The sequence below is a fragment of the Setaria viridis genome, chromosome 2, assembly GCF_005286985.2.
Source record: "Setaria viridis chromosome 2, Setaria_viridis_v4.0, whole genome shotgun sequence".
NCBI lineage: Eukaryota > Viridiplantae > Streptophyta > Magnoliopsida > Poales > Poaceae > Setaria > Setaria viridis.
The window spans coordinates 36,653,908-36,670,130 of NC_048264.2; the positions used below are offsets into that span (position 1 = coordinate 36,653,908).

General features: G+C 45.3%; 3 protein-coding genes across 4 annotated transcripts; all 3 read left to right on the forward strand.

The window, feature by feature from the left end:
• The first annotated feature begins 47 nt into the window (after window positions 1-47).
• Window positions 48-3,449, forward strand: LOC117843458 (uncharacterized). Of its 2 annotated transcripts, XR_011897379.1 has the most exons (2): window positions 48-1,424; window positions 3,136-3,449. XR_011897379.1 is itself a non-coding variant. In XM_072291497.1 (1 exon), the coding sequence occupies exon 1, from the start codon at window positions 266-268 to the stop codon at window positions 1,364-1,366; it is 1,101 nt and encodes a 366-aa protein (XP_072147598.1). In that variant the 5' UTR covers window positions 48-265; the 3' UTR covers window positions 1,367-1,635. The 2 variants fall into 2 exon arrangements, 1 of the variants encoding a protein (XP_072147598.1); XM_072291497.1 differs by lacking the exon at window positions 3,136-3,449 and having other exon boundaries at window positions 48-1,635.
• A 151-nt stretch (window positions 3,450-3,600) lies between these two features.
• Window positions 3,601-5,473, forward strand: LOC117843459 (uncharacterized). Its single transcript, XM_034724043.2, has 3 exons — window positions 3,601-4,039; window positions 4,730-5,090; window positions 5,178-5,473. Exons 1-3 carry the CDS (start codon window positions 3,665-3,667, stop codon window positions 5,357-5,359), a joined length of 918 nt encoding a protein of 305 aa, XP_034579934.1. The 5' UTR covers window positions 3,601-3,664; the 3' UTR covers window positions 5,360-5,473.
• A 2,518-nt stretch (window positions 5,474-7,991) lies between these two features.
• On the forward strand, window positions 7,992-16,110 carry LOC117843461 (protein TILLER ANGLE CONTROL 1). The gene is made up of 7 exons (XM_034724044.2): window positions 7,992-8,320; window positions 10,961-11,518; window positions 12,671-12,697; window positions 12,855-12,921; window positions 13,018-13,649; window positions 14,157-14,278; window positions 15,827-16,110. The coding sequence occupies exons 2-6, from the start codon at window positions 11,498-11,500 to the stop codon at window positions 14,238-14,240; spliced, it is 831 nt and encodes a 276-aa protein (XP_034579935.1). The 5' UTR covers window positions 7,992-8,320; window positions 10,961-11,497; the 3' UTR covers window positions 14,241-14,278; window positions 15,827-16,110.
• Window positions 16,111-16,223: the final 113 nt, after the last annotated feature.

Below are 16,223 nucleotides of genomic sequence, written 5' to 3' on the forward strand. Positions count from 1 at the left end.
TTTGGGTGCCCAATATTTACAGTTCTCACATTTAAATGGCTGGCTTCTACAAGGAAGGGCATTAGGCAAGGCCCATTGGCCATGCTGTGTACCATGCAATAGCCCATGGGCCGTCAATTATTTGATGCTGATTCGAGCGGGCCGTTGACTAATCTTTGCCATTGCCGCCTTGGCTAAAGGCGGTTTTTGGCTGTTGGCGGTTTTTTTCGCTTATAAAGAACCACAGAAAAGAAAAAGGAAAAAAGAACCAGAGAAGGCGAGAGAAATGGCGACGGAGAAGCGCGGGCGTCGACACTCGCCGCCGCCCGCCACGCCCGGCGCCTCTCCCACTTCCTCCTCGAATCCCGAACCCACGCGCTCGCCTTCCCCTCCGCCCGACGTCGTCCCTGACATCGCCTCCCGCCTGACCTCCCTCGAGGACTTCTTCGCGCTGCGCGCCTCCTGCCGGGCCTACCGCGCCCTCCTCCCGCCGTCCCGCGGGGTCCTCGCCTCCCAGTCCCCGCTCCTCCTAGTCGCGCTGTTCCCCTCCTTCACCGAGGCGCTCTTCCACCTCTCGCTCCGCCGCCTCCACCGCTTCCGCCTCCCCTGGGGCCACCACCTGTCCCTCTCCCGCCGCACCCTCCTCTACGCGCACGGCTACCTCGTCACGGTCACCTACCAGTACCCCGCGAGGCTCCTGCTCCTCCACCTCTTCTCCGGGGAGCAGATCCGCCTCCCCAAGGTCCCCGCGCCGTTCAGCCGCTTCATCCTCTCCGACGACCTCGCCGCCGTCCTCTTTATGCCCGGCAGTTCCACCGTCCAGCACTGCCACCTGGGTGACACGCTCTGGAGCGTGGCCTGCACCGATGCGCCCATCGTGATCGACGATATGCTCTTCGTCCATGGCACCCTCTACGCTCTGGTAAATGGCCTCCGCCTTGCCATAGTCGAGCTGTTGGATAATTCGCTGGAGCTGTCGTTTCTTGGAGGGGAGCTGGATGACGATAGCATTCCAGCGGTAGGGAAAATCAGGCTTGGAGAGTGCGGGGGCGAGGTGTTGCTCATCAGTGAGGATCCTAAGGAGATGATGGTCTACCATGTTTACCGTTGGGTGTCTGAGGAGGGAAACTGGGCTTCAGTCACAAGCTTGGGCAGGAGGACATTGTTTCTTGATTATGATGGATTTGCATCCTGTCTTGGTCCTGATTATCCAGGAATTCGAGGGGATTGCTTATATACAGCTGGGCGACGCTTGGGTGAATGGCACGAGTACTCCTTGGCTGATGGAACTTGCGATGTTCGATATGCTGATTATCCAGGCGCACCGCCGCTGAATAACAGGTCACCTGCCAGACCACCAATCTGGGTCTTTCCCAGCTTGTGCTGATGCTGTCTGCGAATTGTTTCTGAGCATGTAAAATATCCGAGACTGACATGGAGTCATGGTATGCTTGGTTTTATGATTGGTTTCTGAGTTCGCTGTTGCTTCCATTTCTGTTAACTCTGCTGCTGTAGCAATGAGTATTGAAAATTATATTACCAGTTATTTGTTATGCTGATTGAGATAGAGAGTGCACTCGTTGAATTTGACCATAAAAATAGATAATGTTGGATCCTGCCCATAAATAAATGGATGATTTATCCATGCGTTATGCACCTTTTGAGACCTTGGTTGAGCTAATGTTGCTTCTTTCTTGGTATATGTGTATCACCATGACACTGCAAGTCTGCAACAAATAATAAGTTTGCCACTGTGTACAAAATTATAAATTTAGTTTTTCATTGCCTGATTTGATAGTACTGGTGATCTGACATGTTCACCACTGGTCAACATGTCTTCAACCATCAAGCCATTCATAACTTTCCTCATTGGTATCATGGTATGCCAAACCAATTTCGGACTACTAATGTCTTATATGTTGGGTTATTTTTCACAAGTTCAACCACTTGGTTAGATCATGATGTTATTGCACCTGGTTTTGGTAGGAATGGATAGTTCAGCAGGTGCTCTGATAAAAAGATCAAAAGAACGATGGGCCTAATGTGCTAACCATTTTTTCCCCCAGGAATATGTAGTTCAGCAGAATTTGGCAGTGTAACCATATCACTCTAAAGGTTCCAGGCTACCACCAAAATAATTGTCTTACTGTGAAGGAACAAAACATAGCTGAACCAAACCTGGGGGAAGAGCAGAATATTTTATTTCAGTACCTGATATTCATTGCATAAACCTATTTGCTCAATCATCTATATGGACCTGTTATTTACCTTTAGACTTGGCACCTATGATTATTAGACAGTCCTGACTAAACAAATGTCATTGGCACGCTGAAATTGACAGCAATTTATTAGTATTGGACCTGCACCGGTCTTTCTCATTTCAAATATGTTAGAATTTCCATTTTCCAGTTCGCGAAAAAGATACCTGGAGTGTCAATTGTGAGCAATGTTACAGATCAAAACCATAGAGGCTCCAAAGACATAGTTTATTGATACATCAAAGATCATATGCCGTTAAAGAAACATGGAAGCACTATTTTAATCAGGAAGGCCAGGGACCAGAGTAAAAGGTTACACAATTTTCTGAGTGTGTGGTTAAAAGTCTTTTCCAATTTTTTCCACACAATAAGAGAGCTGCTTGCATATTCGATTCTGTATTCCTCATTTGCTGAAATTTTAAGAATCTAGAAATTTGCATGTTGCAGTTGATATTTAGAAGTCAGTATTAGCTTACAGAAAATCTGTCATGACTACTTTTTGATTTTTGCATTACACTAGCTAGTAGGCAGTCCCTTCCTTGTTGATTTCTTATAAGCGTGAATAATTCTGTAGCCCCAGATTCTGCAGTAGCTGCTGTTATTCAGACTTGCTGTCTTTTTCCTTGGAATGGTCCTGACCTGCACATAGGCGCGAGCATGGCATATTATCTGGCTTGTGTTGTATGTAGTATACAAAAACTGAAACTCAGTGCACTTCATCTCTATTTCCTTGCCACGTGAAGAAATTTGAGAGTTTTGAACTGCTTGCCATTCTTGGATCGATTTACTCATTTGGAGCCTGCTTAAAAATACTCAAATCAGCGTAATTTTTGTTGCAAAGCTGCTCAACCTGTATAAGTCATGCGCTTAATCCCTTGCTTGAATCATTCACTTCCAGGCGTTTCATCTTAACATGCTGGGGATACAGATGGGTCGATGAGTGCCAACCCCGCTAATGTCTCAATGTCTTTTTTCTGGAGCCCTTGTGTTGATTATGGTTTGTTCAGAAACTTCAGATGCGCAACTGATTCCTTGCTAGAAGAAGTTCCTCCTGCTGTGTTGTGCAATGCAACACTTCTTGTGCGATGCCACTGATTCTTTGCTAAAAGAAGTTTCTCCTGTTGCGTAGTGCAACACTATTTGTATTATGTCATTCTGCTTGTCAAATATATTGCCTTGTTAAGCTGAGTTCTGAGGGATATGTGTCCGATTATTTCCATCCGTGCACGGGCTATGCGACTGTGTAGTTCTGTATGTTTGCTGCCTTTCATCGCGCTGGGACTGGGAGACCAGTGTGGGGTCCACGTGCAGCGAGTCAAACTCCACTAGCCGCCAGCCGCGAGCTCCTCACCGTCCTCTTCCAATCCAAACCACCCGAGCAAAGCGGCCGCCGCTAGCGCACACACGCACGCAGGCAGCAGGCGGCAATGCAACGCGCCGCGGTCCTACGCCCGCTCGTCGGGTCCCCTCTCCTCCCCGCGAGACCCCTCGCCGCGCGGCGCCGCTGCCGCTTCCGTGGAGGCGTTCGCGTGAGGTCCGCAACCGGGGAGGGCGGGAGCGGCCCCGGAGGCGGAGTCGGCGAGGGCGACGGAGCCGCGGCGTCGTGGCTGAGCTCGGCGGTGGGGGAGAAGGTGGACGAACTGCTGCGGCGCGAGGAGAACCGGGCCCTGCTCGAGGGCGTCCAGGACGCCGAGCGCCGCGTGGAGCGCGCCCGCGCCGCGCTCGCCGACATCGAGCGCCAGGAGGCCGCCGCGCGCCTCGCCCGCGAGGAGGTCCGCCGACTTGAGAAGCGGCGCGACGAGGTATGCTGCTATCCGCGTCCGCCGAGACACCCTTGCTGGCTCTAGCCTGCTCGATGCTTTGCCTGTTCAGCTGTTCGACGTTTTGCCTGCTCAGCGAACGATCCCATGCCGTGATGGTTGCTCATGATGAGCGCAGTAGGGCAACCTGGTCTGTCCTGTATGCACTCGCGTCCAGCCTCCCATACTGCTGCACAGACCCCACGGTGAAGACGTAGCATGCACGGGCACCATGTTGTTCTGGTGTGATGCGATGTTACTAAGCTAGTGTGGCCCTTAGATGTTTGGCGAATGCTGCTCTGGTTATATGCACCCATCCCAAAGAGATGATTATACTGCTTTCCGCTGAACTGTCCAATCCTTAGTCCAAGTGTTCAACATGACCGAACATTTCTATGGATATTCACAAATTGGAATTTACATCGTCCAGTCTTTTAAATTAATATAAAATGATGCCTTACCATATCTATTGAGCAAACATATAGTACCGGAAGCATTTGCCTTGTGGTCCCATTACATTGAAGGCAGAATGATTATTGGTTGTGATGTCAACTTCGTATGAATTATGATAAGAAAGTTCTACAATTACAGAAATCTTCCTTACATGCTGGGAAAGACATTAAAAATTTGTTGCTTGATGCTTGGCCTCTTTCTTTTTGATAATGTGCTTAAATGCTGCATTGCATAAAAAAGATTGCAGAGTCCCAGCGGGAATTGCTCCAAGCAAGAGAAATGATTGATGAAGCTGAGCGTTCTTTGTCTTCTAGTCTTGAGGAAGGAAGCTTTGGAGATGTGTCAAGTGGTGATATTGATGAAGATAGCGAGAGACTAGAATCTGTAAAAGCTGCTGCAGTTTCCTCTATAGTTGGTGTTCTGGCTAGTTTGCCCGTATCTTTCTATGAAGTTCAAGATCTGCCACAACTATTTCTTCGGTCATCAGTTATTTTCATAAGTTGCGCTTTGTTTGGAGTCACATTCCGGTATGCTGTTAGAAGAGATCTAGACAATATCCAACTAAAAACAGGGGCTCCTGCAGCATTTGCTTTTGTTAGAGGTATAAACTGGCAACATGGTTTCTGAAAGCTTTTCTTGACATATTCCTGAGGATGTTCATTAATTTACTGAACTAAACTGTTTGCAGGCCTTGCTCTGCTGGAATCTGGTAGAACCCTCGAGCTGAGCACTGATACCTTAATATCAGTTGTTATTGATGGTGCAGTTAGTGTGGTTGAGAACATTTTCATATTTCTTCCTGCTGCTGTTGCACTGGACTACTGTTTTAAGATGAGATTTTTGAGTCCCTTTCCTAGAAGAAAACAATAGCTTCTGTGAAGAATGTCTGAATATGTATGATCGACAAGAATATTGATTACTCTGATGGTCATATGTAATACAAATGACTTCTTAGATTCGTTGAGCAAATATTTTCCCAGTGCACTCAAAGTTTCATCAAGTCCACCAATTAATATTTTTAATTAATCTTCTTCCTAAGATCTTATGGAACGTAGGTAACTCATAAGTCATCACTTTGTTGTGAACATGAATTTTGCTTCCTTTTTGAGCGTCCTGCTCTTTATAATGACTAGCATAGATGGATGTATGGTGGAATGCCTCTTTATAATACTTATTTCACATGTGTTTGATAGCAGTTCTAGATGAAATTCTGTATATCCTTGTTTGTCCTTCATCAAGTCCTCATCCTGGTGTAAAACAGAATTCCTTACACCCCGGGATCATCTACTGTCTCTATGTTCTGATGTGGTCACTTAGAAGAAGCATTGGAAGATATCTATGTTCACTATATGTTTTATCGGCCATCTACATTAACTAATTCTTGCTGTACTGTGATTGTCTAATAGCACATTTCCATCCATTTCGCAAATCACAAATTCACAATTGCTTTGAAGCAACTAGCTTCTGAACAATGTTGTAACCTGATAAAGTATTTTCCTGGTCTTCCATAAAGTGCCCATCCGTATGAATCTAGGTGACATATCATTGCATCACAGACATGGGTCCTCAGGAAGGTTGTTACTGACTTACTGTAGTCAGCCTTGGCAGCATGCACCTAGGGGGTTTATTCTTTTGATCTTTTCTTCATCCATCAATGGTGGTGTAGGATCTTGCTGGCTTCATGAAGAAGACACACAGGAGGGATGGTGCTGGGAAGGCGCCTCATGAACCATCACCCAGACAAGGTTACCTTGATACCTTCTCATATGCTCTTTATGATTGTTTCAGTGATTTCCTGATCAACATAATATTATCTGCCTGTCCCCACTGCATTTGCTTAGTTCTGGAGCAAGCCATGAGGTCTATCATAAATACATCATTGAATACATTGTATGTGGGAAACTAATTTATCAGTGATGAGAGGACTAATGAGAACTACTCACACATTTTCTTTCTGTTAGTTAATATCTAGAACCTATTCATTTGTTGCGAAGCTTACCCCTGAAATTTTTGCAAGTTGTTTTGCTGCTGAAACTGTTACCTTTCTACACAGTACAGATTGCATATCAGTGCCGCTCTGTTGGCCTTTACTTGTTATTTGGATGCCACAAGCCCACAACCACAATAGTATGCTGTTGAGTGCCAACTTTTGCAGCCTGCTGGCTCTTGGATTAGCTTATATCTCATCGTTCTCCTTTCAAGTGGCTAGTGCTGAATGGTGAGAGGTATGGACTTTTGAAGTTGTTAAGATTTGTGAGAAGCGGTTGCTGGTCTTGCTGTACCATCACAAGTATGAACTTTCTGACCTTGATAAAAATTTCTTAGCTTACTGATATTTAAATTTAGTGGACTGCGGCAACATAATCTTAAATGACAGACTGCCAAGATCACTACTGAAGGAGCAACCTTCTACCTGCCATACTCCCTGAAGATTTAGTGCGGCTTCTCTCACTTTGAAAACCCAGCCTATGGAGCTGTATGGTCATGGTAGATTTAAGCTCCATGCTGGAAGGTTTTAACGGACTTGACTAGCAAGCTGTCTTGTGTTTGTTGTTATGTTGTGTGTGGCTATTAACTGATACAGAAGCAATTAATGCATCTCGTCATGTTTAGTCAGTTTGGTTAAGCTGGTTATAGACCTAGACCACCGTGAGGAGAACAGGTTGATTCAACTTCATTTTAAGTCCGATTCTTTACATCTGCATTGCCTGTAATTTTGTCAGCTGTTGAACATTATTCTCAATCTAATCCTGAATTCCTGATAGGCCTGCGCATTCCATGCCATGATTATGAGATAACTAGTTTATTAGCAGCCTGCATTGTAACTGTGGGTAACAGTCACCAAGTAGGCATGATTGATTCTGTTAATGGAATCGATTTCAGCTGACTTGTATTCTTCATATGGTCCGTCTTCAGCATGTTTTACCCACAGGAAGTGACCTGCGTGCTTATTTGATTCTGTATCCCTCATTTGTGGGAAATTCTCGGAATCCTGGAATTTAAAAATGTTGTGGCCATGTATCTTATGTAGGCGATTGACAAAGATCAGTATAATCTGACAGGAAATGGTTATGACTGGCCGTAGATTCTCATATTAGATTGGTGCCCTGTGGCTTCCTTGTTCTTTTTTCTTACACTGAATAATCCTCCAGTTTTTTTTTTAACTGCTATGCAGGGTTCCTGACTTTGTGCTAGTGTTCTGATCTGCTCATAGGGTGTGCATTCTAGAAGCCCAACCCTTGCATTATCATTGGCTTCCAGGCGTTTGATCTTAGCCTGCTGGATGCAGATGGATCGCTGAAACTGAATGCCGACACCACGATCGATCGCCGCTTCGTCTTTGCTGAAGCTCTCGTGTTGATGTCATGTCAGATGGTTCAGAAACTTCAGACGAGCAACCAAGTGTTGATAGAGGACGGTCGCAGTGTGGGGTCCAGAACTCCAGATGCAGCGAGCCAAACTCCTCGCCGTCCTCTTTCAAATTCCATCCCGAACCACCAGAGCAAAGTGGCCGCCGCGTGCGCACACGCGCACGTCGCGGGCGGCGGCAGGCGGCGGCAATGTAACTTAACGCCCCGAACTCCGCCGCCTGCTTGTTGGGGTCCTCCCACATTCCCGCAGATCCCCTTGCCGCCGAGGCGCAGCAGGGGAGGGCAGGGCGCGGCGGAGTAGCTGTGCTCGCCAGTGTGGAGAAGCCGAGAAGGTGGACGAGGCCTCGCAGCACGAGGAGAGCCAGTCGCTGCTCGATGGCGTCAAGGAGGTCGGGCGCTGCGTGGAGCGCACCCGCCGACATCGAGGGCCAGTCGCTGCCTCGAGGAGCGGGGCGACGAGGTATGTGCGGTATGCCGGTATCCAACGCGACGCGCTCGCTGGCTGCCTCCAGCCTGTTCGACGTTTTGCCTGCTCAGCGAGCGATGCCCATGCCGTGATGCCCAGAACGGCTGGGTCGGTCACTGTAGAGCAACCTGGCCTGGCCTGCATGTACCTGTACCCCAACGTCCAGCCTCCTGCACTGCACAGACCCCACGGCGAAGACGTAGCATGAATGGGCACCATGATTTTTTCTGGTGCGATGCGATGTTACTATAGTGTGGCCCCTTGCACGTTTGGTGGATGCCCGCTGTTGCGTTTGAGCTAATGTGGTACCAATGTCTTGGATGAAGTTTAATTTAAATAGCTAGGCAATAGGATCATGCTCGGGTCAGGTGTATCTATGCATGTGATTAGTTAGGTTAGGAATCCGAGCTAAGGGCTATCTGTACTTGTAGACCTCTATTCCTATCTCTTAAAAGGAATATTTTATTCTAGTTATCGAGATTCTCTACTCAATAACCATTTTTCCCGCACTCGTGTTATCTCTATCCCATACTCTATACCTACTATTCCATATTTTATTCCCCTCCCTCCCCCTTTCTCTCTCTCCCCAACTCTCTCTCTCTTTCCGCTACGGTCTTTACCATTCGCCTGCTGCTCCGCTACAAGTAGCGATCTACCGGCCGCACGGTGCAACGTGTTTACAGGCCGGCTTCCAGGCGCGCGGTGCGGTTAGTCTAATGCATGTAGCTCTGGCGGTGCATACACCACCAAAGGAATGGTATTAAAGAAATAAAAAAAATCCACGTGGAGATTGTTAGGAATAGCACTTGTATGAATAGCACTTGTATTCATAGCAGAAATTCTGAGCATAGAAATCATCAACTGTACTATCATCCTGTCGAACAAGCTGCTCTTGATAGATGGCTGCAAGAAAGGTAGACTGATCAGTGGGCTCATAATGCTTACGAAGAAAAGCCTACATCTGATGTGCAAAATTAAGCTCAACAGTATCAGCTGAAACCCCGTCCTCCGTGCTAGCAACAAGAATAGAAGCAGCTTGAGCATCCTCGTCAACCCATGTCCACTGAGAATCATACGATGCAAGATCATCATAATCAGCAAGCAGCTTTGCCACATCCGCATCATAAGCAGCAAGCAACCGATCCATCTCCTCAGCCGTAGTCTTCTCTGGAATCCACAGGCTTCTCAGGAATCACCGGGTATATAGGAGTAGTAGGACAAGGTGGGCAAGGCAACTCGTCAATCAGAAACTCCCAAAGACGAAGACCACGCATATGAATCTGTAGATGAGTAACCCAATCTCGATAGTTGGTGCCATTGAACAGCATTGGACAACGGACACTGGACAACGGACACCACGGGAGGAAGGAAGTGAAGGAGCCATGGCGATGATGAGAGCGCAGAGAGAAATAGTGGCGCAAGCGTTTTTTAGCCAAACCGTGCACCGCAGAAACAAAGCAGCGCAGCAAAAGAGTACGCAGAGCAGCAGTTTTTTTTTTAACAGATGGCTTATCCCTTCACGGGCAACGAAGGCAACAGATGAGCCTTCCATGGGCCGCACAGCACGCCCGGGCGAGCGGACGACGAGAAGATAGGCGAATCCGGCGGGGCCAAGGGCGGCGCGGGCGGCGAATCCGGCGGGGCCGAAGATGAATCCGGCGGCGCGGATGAGCGGACGAAGCCAGCGCGACGAATCCGCCGGGGCCGGGGGCGGCGCAAGCGGCAAATCCGGCGGCGCGGACGAGCGGAAGACGGCGCGGCGGGAACGGTGACGAGTCGCGGGCGGGCGGCGGCGACGAACCACGGGCGAGCGGACGTCGACGAGTCGCGAGCGGGCGGACGGCGACGAGCCGCAGATGGGCGGCCAGACGAGCGGGGCGACGGAAGGAATCGACGATGCTCTCAAAACGAAGAGCATGGGAAATCGATCCAATGGAGGCACACAAGTGCAACGTGCGTGGAAAAAAATCACACGAGAAGAAATCTAATCCCTTTGACTCTGTACCGTATTAGGAATAGCACTTGTATTCATAACAAGGACGCTAACAAGGACGCTAAGCTCATATATATGCAAGTATAGGAAGGGAAAAATATACATAAAAAGAAAAAATATACATAAAAATTCCTTAGAAAAGGTAAAATACCAACAGTACATATACATCTAACAAAGATGATGTTCCATTGCTTTCGATCAAACTGTCCTCGTGGGTCCAAGTGTTCCACATATCCTTCTGACATTTTTAATGTCTATTAACTTGGAATGTGCATCTTGTCTGCTTGCTTCATCATATGTTGTGCATATCTAGTTTAAGACCCATCTTCTTTTTTTAAAAAAAAACTCATTGCAATCATGTCATACGCTCTGGTAAATTGATTTTAAAATGACGCTTACCTTATCCTCTGAGTAAACATACAGTACCAGTAGCATTTGGCATGTGGCCCCATGATATTGAAGGAAGAATGATTATTGGTTTTGACGTCAACTCTATATGATAATAAAGTTTTGCATCATCAAAATATCTTCTTGACATGCTGGGAAATACATGAATTATTTGTCGCTCGATGCTTCTTAGGGTCTCTTTATTTTTGTGGTTGCAATGCTGCATCACTAACAAAAATGAGATTATATTGCAGAGTCCCAGCAGGAATTGGTACAAGCAAGAGAAAGGATTGATGAAACTTTGTGTTCCTTGTCATCTAGTCTTGAAGAAAGAAGCCTTGGAGAATGGAGATGTGTCAAGTAGTGTATTCAGAATGAGAAACTAGAAACCATAAGAGCCGAAGCAGTTTCCTGTATAGTTTGCTGATTACTTCTCTATCAACCATTGGTTTCACGTTTGCTGTGAAGAAAATAGTTCCTGAACTGTGGTGTAATCTGATACAGTATTATTCTGGTCTTTCATAAATTGCCAAGCCGGATGGATCTGGGTGACAGCATTGCATAGCAAACATGGGTCCTCAGAATGGTTGCTACTGTAGTCAGAAGGATGCAGAACAGATATTTTCACTATTATGAGCCTTGGCAACATACACCTAGGGTTCTTATTCTTCATCCATCAATGGTGATGGACGCACCTGGCCTGTAGGATCTTGCTGGCTTCGTGAAGAAGACACACAGGTCTCATCCCCTTGCTTAATAGTTGTGGTGGGGATGGTGCTGGAAAGCGCTTCATGAACCATCACCTGGACAAGGTTACCTTCTCATATGCCCTTTTATTCTTATTTCGATCAGTTCGTGATCAACATAATGTATTTTTCCTCATCACCACTGTTTTTTCTCGAATGCTCATCCCCACTGCATTTGCTTACTTTTGGAGGAAGCAGTCACATGAGATCTACCATAACTACATCTTTGACTGCATTATATATTTATATGTGGGAAGCTATTCAGAGATGAGAGAATTAATAAAAACTACTTGGACTTTTCTGCTTGTTATGATCTATCTAAGGCTGATCCCTGCATTTTTGGAAGCTGCTTTACGAGCCTAACCTACAAATTGCATAATACCAGTTCTGCTGCTACCCTTTACTCGCTCGTGTGAAGCTGTAGTCGACACTTGTCTGTGCTATTAGATGCCACAGTAGTATGCTGTCAAGTGCTAATTTACAGCTGCCGCCACAGGCAGCAGCTACTTATGTCATTGCCACCCTTTCAAGTGGCTAGTGGCTAGTGCGTTAAACATGCCACACATAAAAAAAACAAATGAAAGTGCGTGCATTTTACTGTTGAATGATAGAGTCGGTGCTGCAGTACATCTATTTGAAAAGCTTGAATGATGAACATATTTGTACATATGTCAAGTATCTGATGAACTAATCAACTTTGATTTAACTCTTGACTATTTATGGTTGCTTAATTCGGAATTTGTCAGCTGTTAAAGACTATTCTCAATCTGATCCTGATAGGTTGATAAGCCTGCTCATTCTATGCCATGATTCTGAGATGACTACTTAGTTTAGTTTGTTAGCAGTTTGCATGGTATCAGTCACCAAGTAGGCATAATCCATTATGTCAATGGGACCACAATATGCACATGCAGTGTGCCACATTATGGTGGCTAACTGGGTTGGCTGGAGTCTTTCTGAATCATTCGCCGCTTGCTGACTAGTGAATCTCTGTCCTTTGCTGGCATTGAATAGAATGTATCTGGGAATCTCGCATTCGCATATCAACCTCAGTGAAAGAATTTACTTGAGTTGAGTGAGGCCAAACCAGTTGCAACCAAAACTCCATTCTTTTGTCTCCCGGGCCATTCAATTATGGGGCCAGTATCTTCATATAAAACCATGCTATGCCTTTGAGGCTCCTCTAAGCTACTGTCTGCCTTTCTCTTGTGATTTCAGATTGGTTCTGAAGAAATGGGCCTAAAGGTATGCAGTTTTGCTCATGATACAGCTTCTGTCAGTTTTTTATGTGTGTTGTCTTTGCAGTTTCTATCCCTCACACTGACTCATGAGATTCAAGCTGCTATTCTTGTATTAAGTGCTTATATTGTTAATGATCTACATGTTCTCATGACACTGCCAGGTGTTTCATTGGCTGAATCGGAGGATGCATCCTAATACTGAGTACTGCACCATTCATGGGAACAAGGGTAAGCATGTTCCTAGGATACCTCTCTTTTATGTGATCATATATACATTTCTTCTTTCTTATTTTGTCAACTTTATTTTTTGAAATGATACAACAGCCATGGAGGATAAGGAAGACTCTGTGCGTCAGAGTGTGGCTGAGAAAGACACTGAAGCCCTGCTGCTCCGTGATGTGCTTCTTAACGGTATACTTGCAATTGGCACACTTGGACATCACGTAGACTCCCTTTGTCCTGATGCCTGCATTGAAGAAGATGATTTCCTCATCATGGATGGGGAGGAAGTAGTTGAGGAAGAGAAAGATGAAGAGGAACCGAGGGATGATAAGGTCAAAGAAGATGCTGCATCGACAACAGCACCAAGTGAACCGGTAGTGCCTGTTGTTGAGCCTGCCAAGATGCATTCATCATCGATGAAAGAAGACAATTTCACATGTTTCGTAACGGAAGAAATCCTGATGCATGAGATGGAAGATGGGGGTGCTGCTAATATCCAGGAACGACCACTTCTGATGGTAGAGAAAGTGGAGAAAGTAAGAACTACACTTGCTGATTTATTTGCAGCAGAAGCATTCTCATCTAGTGCTCCAGGGGAGAAGAATTGCCAGGATATCGTCATTGTTGCTGGGGCATCCACTTCGAAGCCTACATTGTGCACTGTAAAGATGCACCAAAAGAAACCAAGGAAGCCAACACCAAAGCCACTGAAAGCCACAAGAAAATTAAGTCGGGTATGGCTTGCTTTCTTTGCCCATGTCTTATGTTTGTTGCAATTATCAGTATTTCCTACAAACATTGACAAGAATCTTTGTACTTGATCAATTGCCAACTTAATAAACATTGGATAGCAATTGAAGTAGCTCATATGACATGATAACCCTCATATGATTATGATTACATCCTAAATATATACGCATTGTCCAAAAAGAACAGAAGCTATTGAGAAGAATGTGTCATAGCCTTGTGGCATATGTCCTAAACTGGAAAAAGTTACAGAGCGCTTTATGTTTAACAATCTCTTGCAATACTAGAAGTGGTCCAAGTTTATTATTCCATACCACTTAGCTTCTTAATCCAGATCAAATGTGTTTTACTGGATGGATAGCTAAGCAATCATGATGTGTCTAGTCTATCTCCTTTTTTTTTTGAAGAAAAGTGTGTAGCCTATCTTGACACTGAACAACCACTAACCTGCAAATCATCTGTTGGCTTTTTGGTCGTCTTGTGAAACTAAGTAGGTCATGAGGAAGATGTTGGGGAAGAAGATCCACCCAGAGCAGCTCAATGGTCGTAGTAATGCAGAGGGCCCTCTTACTGCATGATGCACTTAGTCTTGTCGACAAGTTTGCTTCTCTATCTGGTAATCTGCTTCCTGGAGTTTTTCTTTCAACTGTGCTTTGAGTTTCATATATTGCTGAGTCCTGCCCAAGCATCAGCTGGTTATCAAATCAACATGTTAGGTCTTCTGTGGACCATTATGTACCGTTTCAATTTTTTCTTGGCTTTTATTCCTTGGTTCCTAACAAATCTATAGTATTTTTTAATAGATTGTACAAATAGATATATGTTGAATCACGACTGCAATTTAGAAACTGAACATGCACTATGTGGCAACATTTCACTGGGACAGAAATATGTAAAAATTGTCAGCCCTTGAGGTTCATACAACAGAAATGAAGAGTGCAGACAAGCTGTTGGCTATATCAAGTTGTTCTTAGTCTCCATAAAAAGAAGTGATAGTCTGAATAGGAATTTTCTTTTTATCACCTGCTGTGCCATCACTTATTTGGAGCTCACAAAACAGTCCAGCAGCTGCTTCCACCAAATATAAATACAGCACCCAAGAAAAATGTGTCACCACTCACCTTGCGGCTGCTTCCATTTATTGGGAGCTCACAGCTCAGTTAGTTAACTGCTGCTTGTGCCACACACTATGGCTCAAAATCTGACATGTCCCCTTGTCCGTTTGTTTTGTGTGAAGTTGTAACACTTCTGTCTTTTCATCCATTTCACAATAATTACCCTTTTCCATGGGCATTCAGGTCTCATGATGAAACTGATGGCAATAAAAAAAGATTATAACGTAAATTTGATTGCTTTGGAAATATTCAGTTTATTTGATGTTAGTATCACTAATCCTATCATGGAACTGCCTGTAGTTGGAAGAGTGACACGAAATGAACTTGTAGTGAGTAGCTAGAAAGTAGAAAGCGTAGGGCCCAACTAGAAGGCATTCCCCTCTGCCATGTCCCAGGGCTTCCTTGGAAGCAAAATAAGGACATGGTGTTGTACCATTGCCTGCACCTAATATTGCAGCTGCAACACGACGAGCATGTCCTGGAAAAAGCTAGCAGACAGGCAACTAATCATGTTCCGATAATCTGTCCTGAGACCATTCTTATTGCGGGCCAACTCTCCTTGGATCTTTCGCTGCACCGCTCTCATGATATATCATTATGGTATATAGGCTATTCCTATGCATTATGATGTCACTAGAATATGTGGTTTACAATGGGTTCTGCATTTCGTTTCAGAAAAACAGTGGGTTCGCATTAGATAGGCACGTGTATGCCTGATTTTAAAATGCGTAGTAGTATTTACTTTTAACAGTTTGAAGCCTAGGTTCTGAAGGAGAATTGTGTAGCTTGAACTCTTGAATCTTTGGATGGCCATCAGAATGCAAACAATAGGATTCTTAGGCAGTGGTGTGGCACTCTCCATCCTGATGTTTTTATCTTCAATTTTTTTTAGAGAATTAAGATTTAACAACGAACAGCAGCAGAGATTCAAATTTCACAACAAAGTCACGATGCAATTTTCATGGACTATGTAACTGATATATCCGAATTGTGGTTGCTGCGAGGCAAGTTTATCTGAATAAAGCATCCTATGCTGTCACATTTCGCAGGTTTCATTGGATCCCTACGACTCAGATTCCTTGCCCGAGGGAAGCATCCATGGAAAGGTCGACCATGTTGGAGAACCTTTTTTGTTGCTGTGTTTCGTCGCCAGTGGAGCATGAATAGCATTCCGCCTTCTCCTCTATCCTCTTGCTTATTTGCATTGTAAATCAACTGTTGGGGTGTGTATGATCTTGTAAGATGTCATTCTCTGGCGCGCTGTCTGCGCCGCACTGTCCCGTCGTCGCTGTATGTCAAGTCAAGAAAATTAATAAACCTCTCTGTTTAATTATCCGTTTGCATGAGCACTGGTTCAACCTGTAACGCATGGAGGCCGTGTCGGTCCACGTCCCGTCGATGGCTCTTGGCCGTGGTGTGACTGCCTAGACGGGCCATACCTCTTAG

Coding starts and splice junctions, on each gene's coding strand:
- LOC117843458 (XM_072291497.1), top strand. CDS start 266: ATGGCGACGGAGAAGCGCGGGCGTCGACACTCGCCGCCGCCCGCCACG.
- LOC117843459 (XM_034724043.2), top strand. CDS start 3,665: ATGCAACGCGCCGCGGTCCTACGCCCGCTCGTCGGGTCCCCTCTCCTC. Junction 4,040..4,729: donor TTGAGAAGCGGCGCGACGAG/GTATGCTGCTAT, acceptor TGCATAAAAAAG/ATTGCAGAGTCCCAGCGGGA. Junction 5,091..5,177: donor AGCATTTGCTTTTGTTAGAG/GTATAAACTGGC, acceptor AACTGTTTGCAG/GCCTTGCTCTGCTGGAATCT.
- LOC117843461 (XM_034724044.2), top strand. CDS start 11,498: ATGAACCATCACCTGGACAAG. Junction 12,698..12,854: donor CTGAAGAAATGGGCCTAAAG/GTATGCAGTTTT, acceptor TGACACTGCCAG/GTGTTTCATTGGCTGAATCG. Junction 13,650..14,156: donor CCACAAGAAAATTAAGTCGG/GTATGGCTTGCT, acceptor GAAACTAAGTAG/GTCATGAGGAAGATGTTGGG.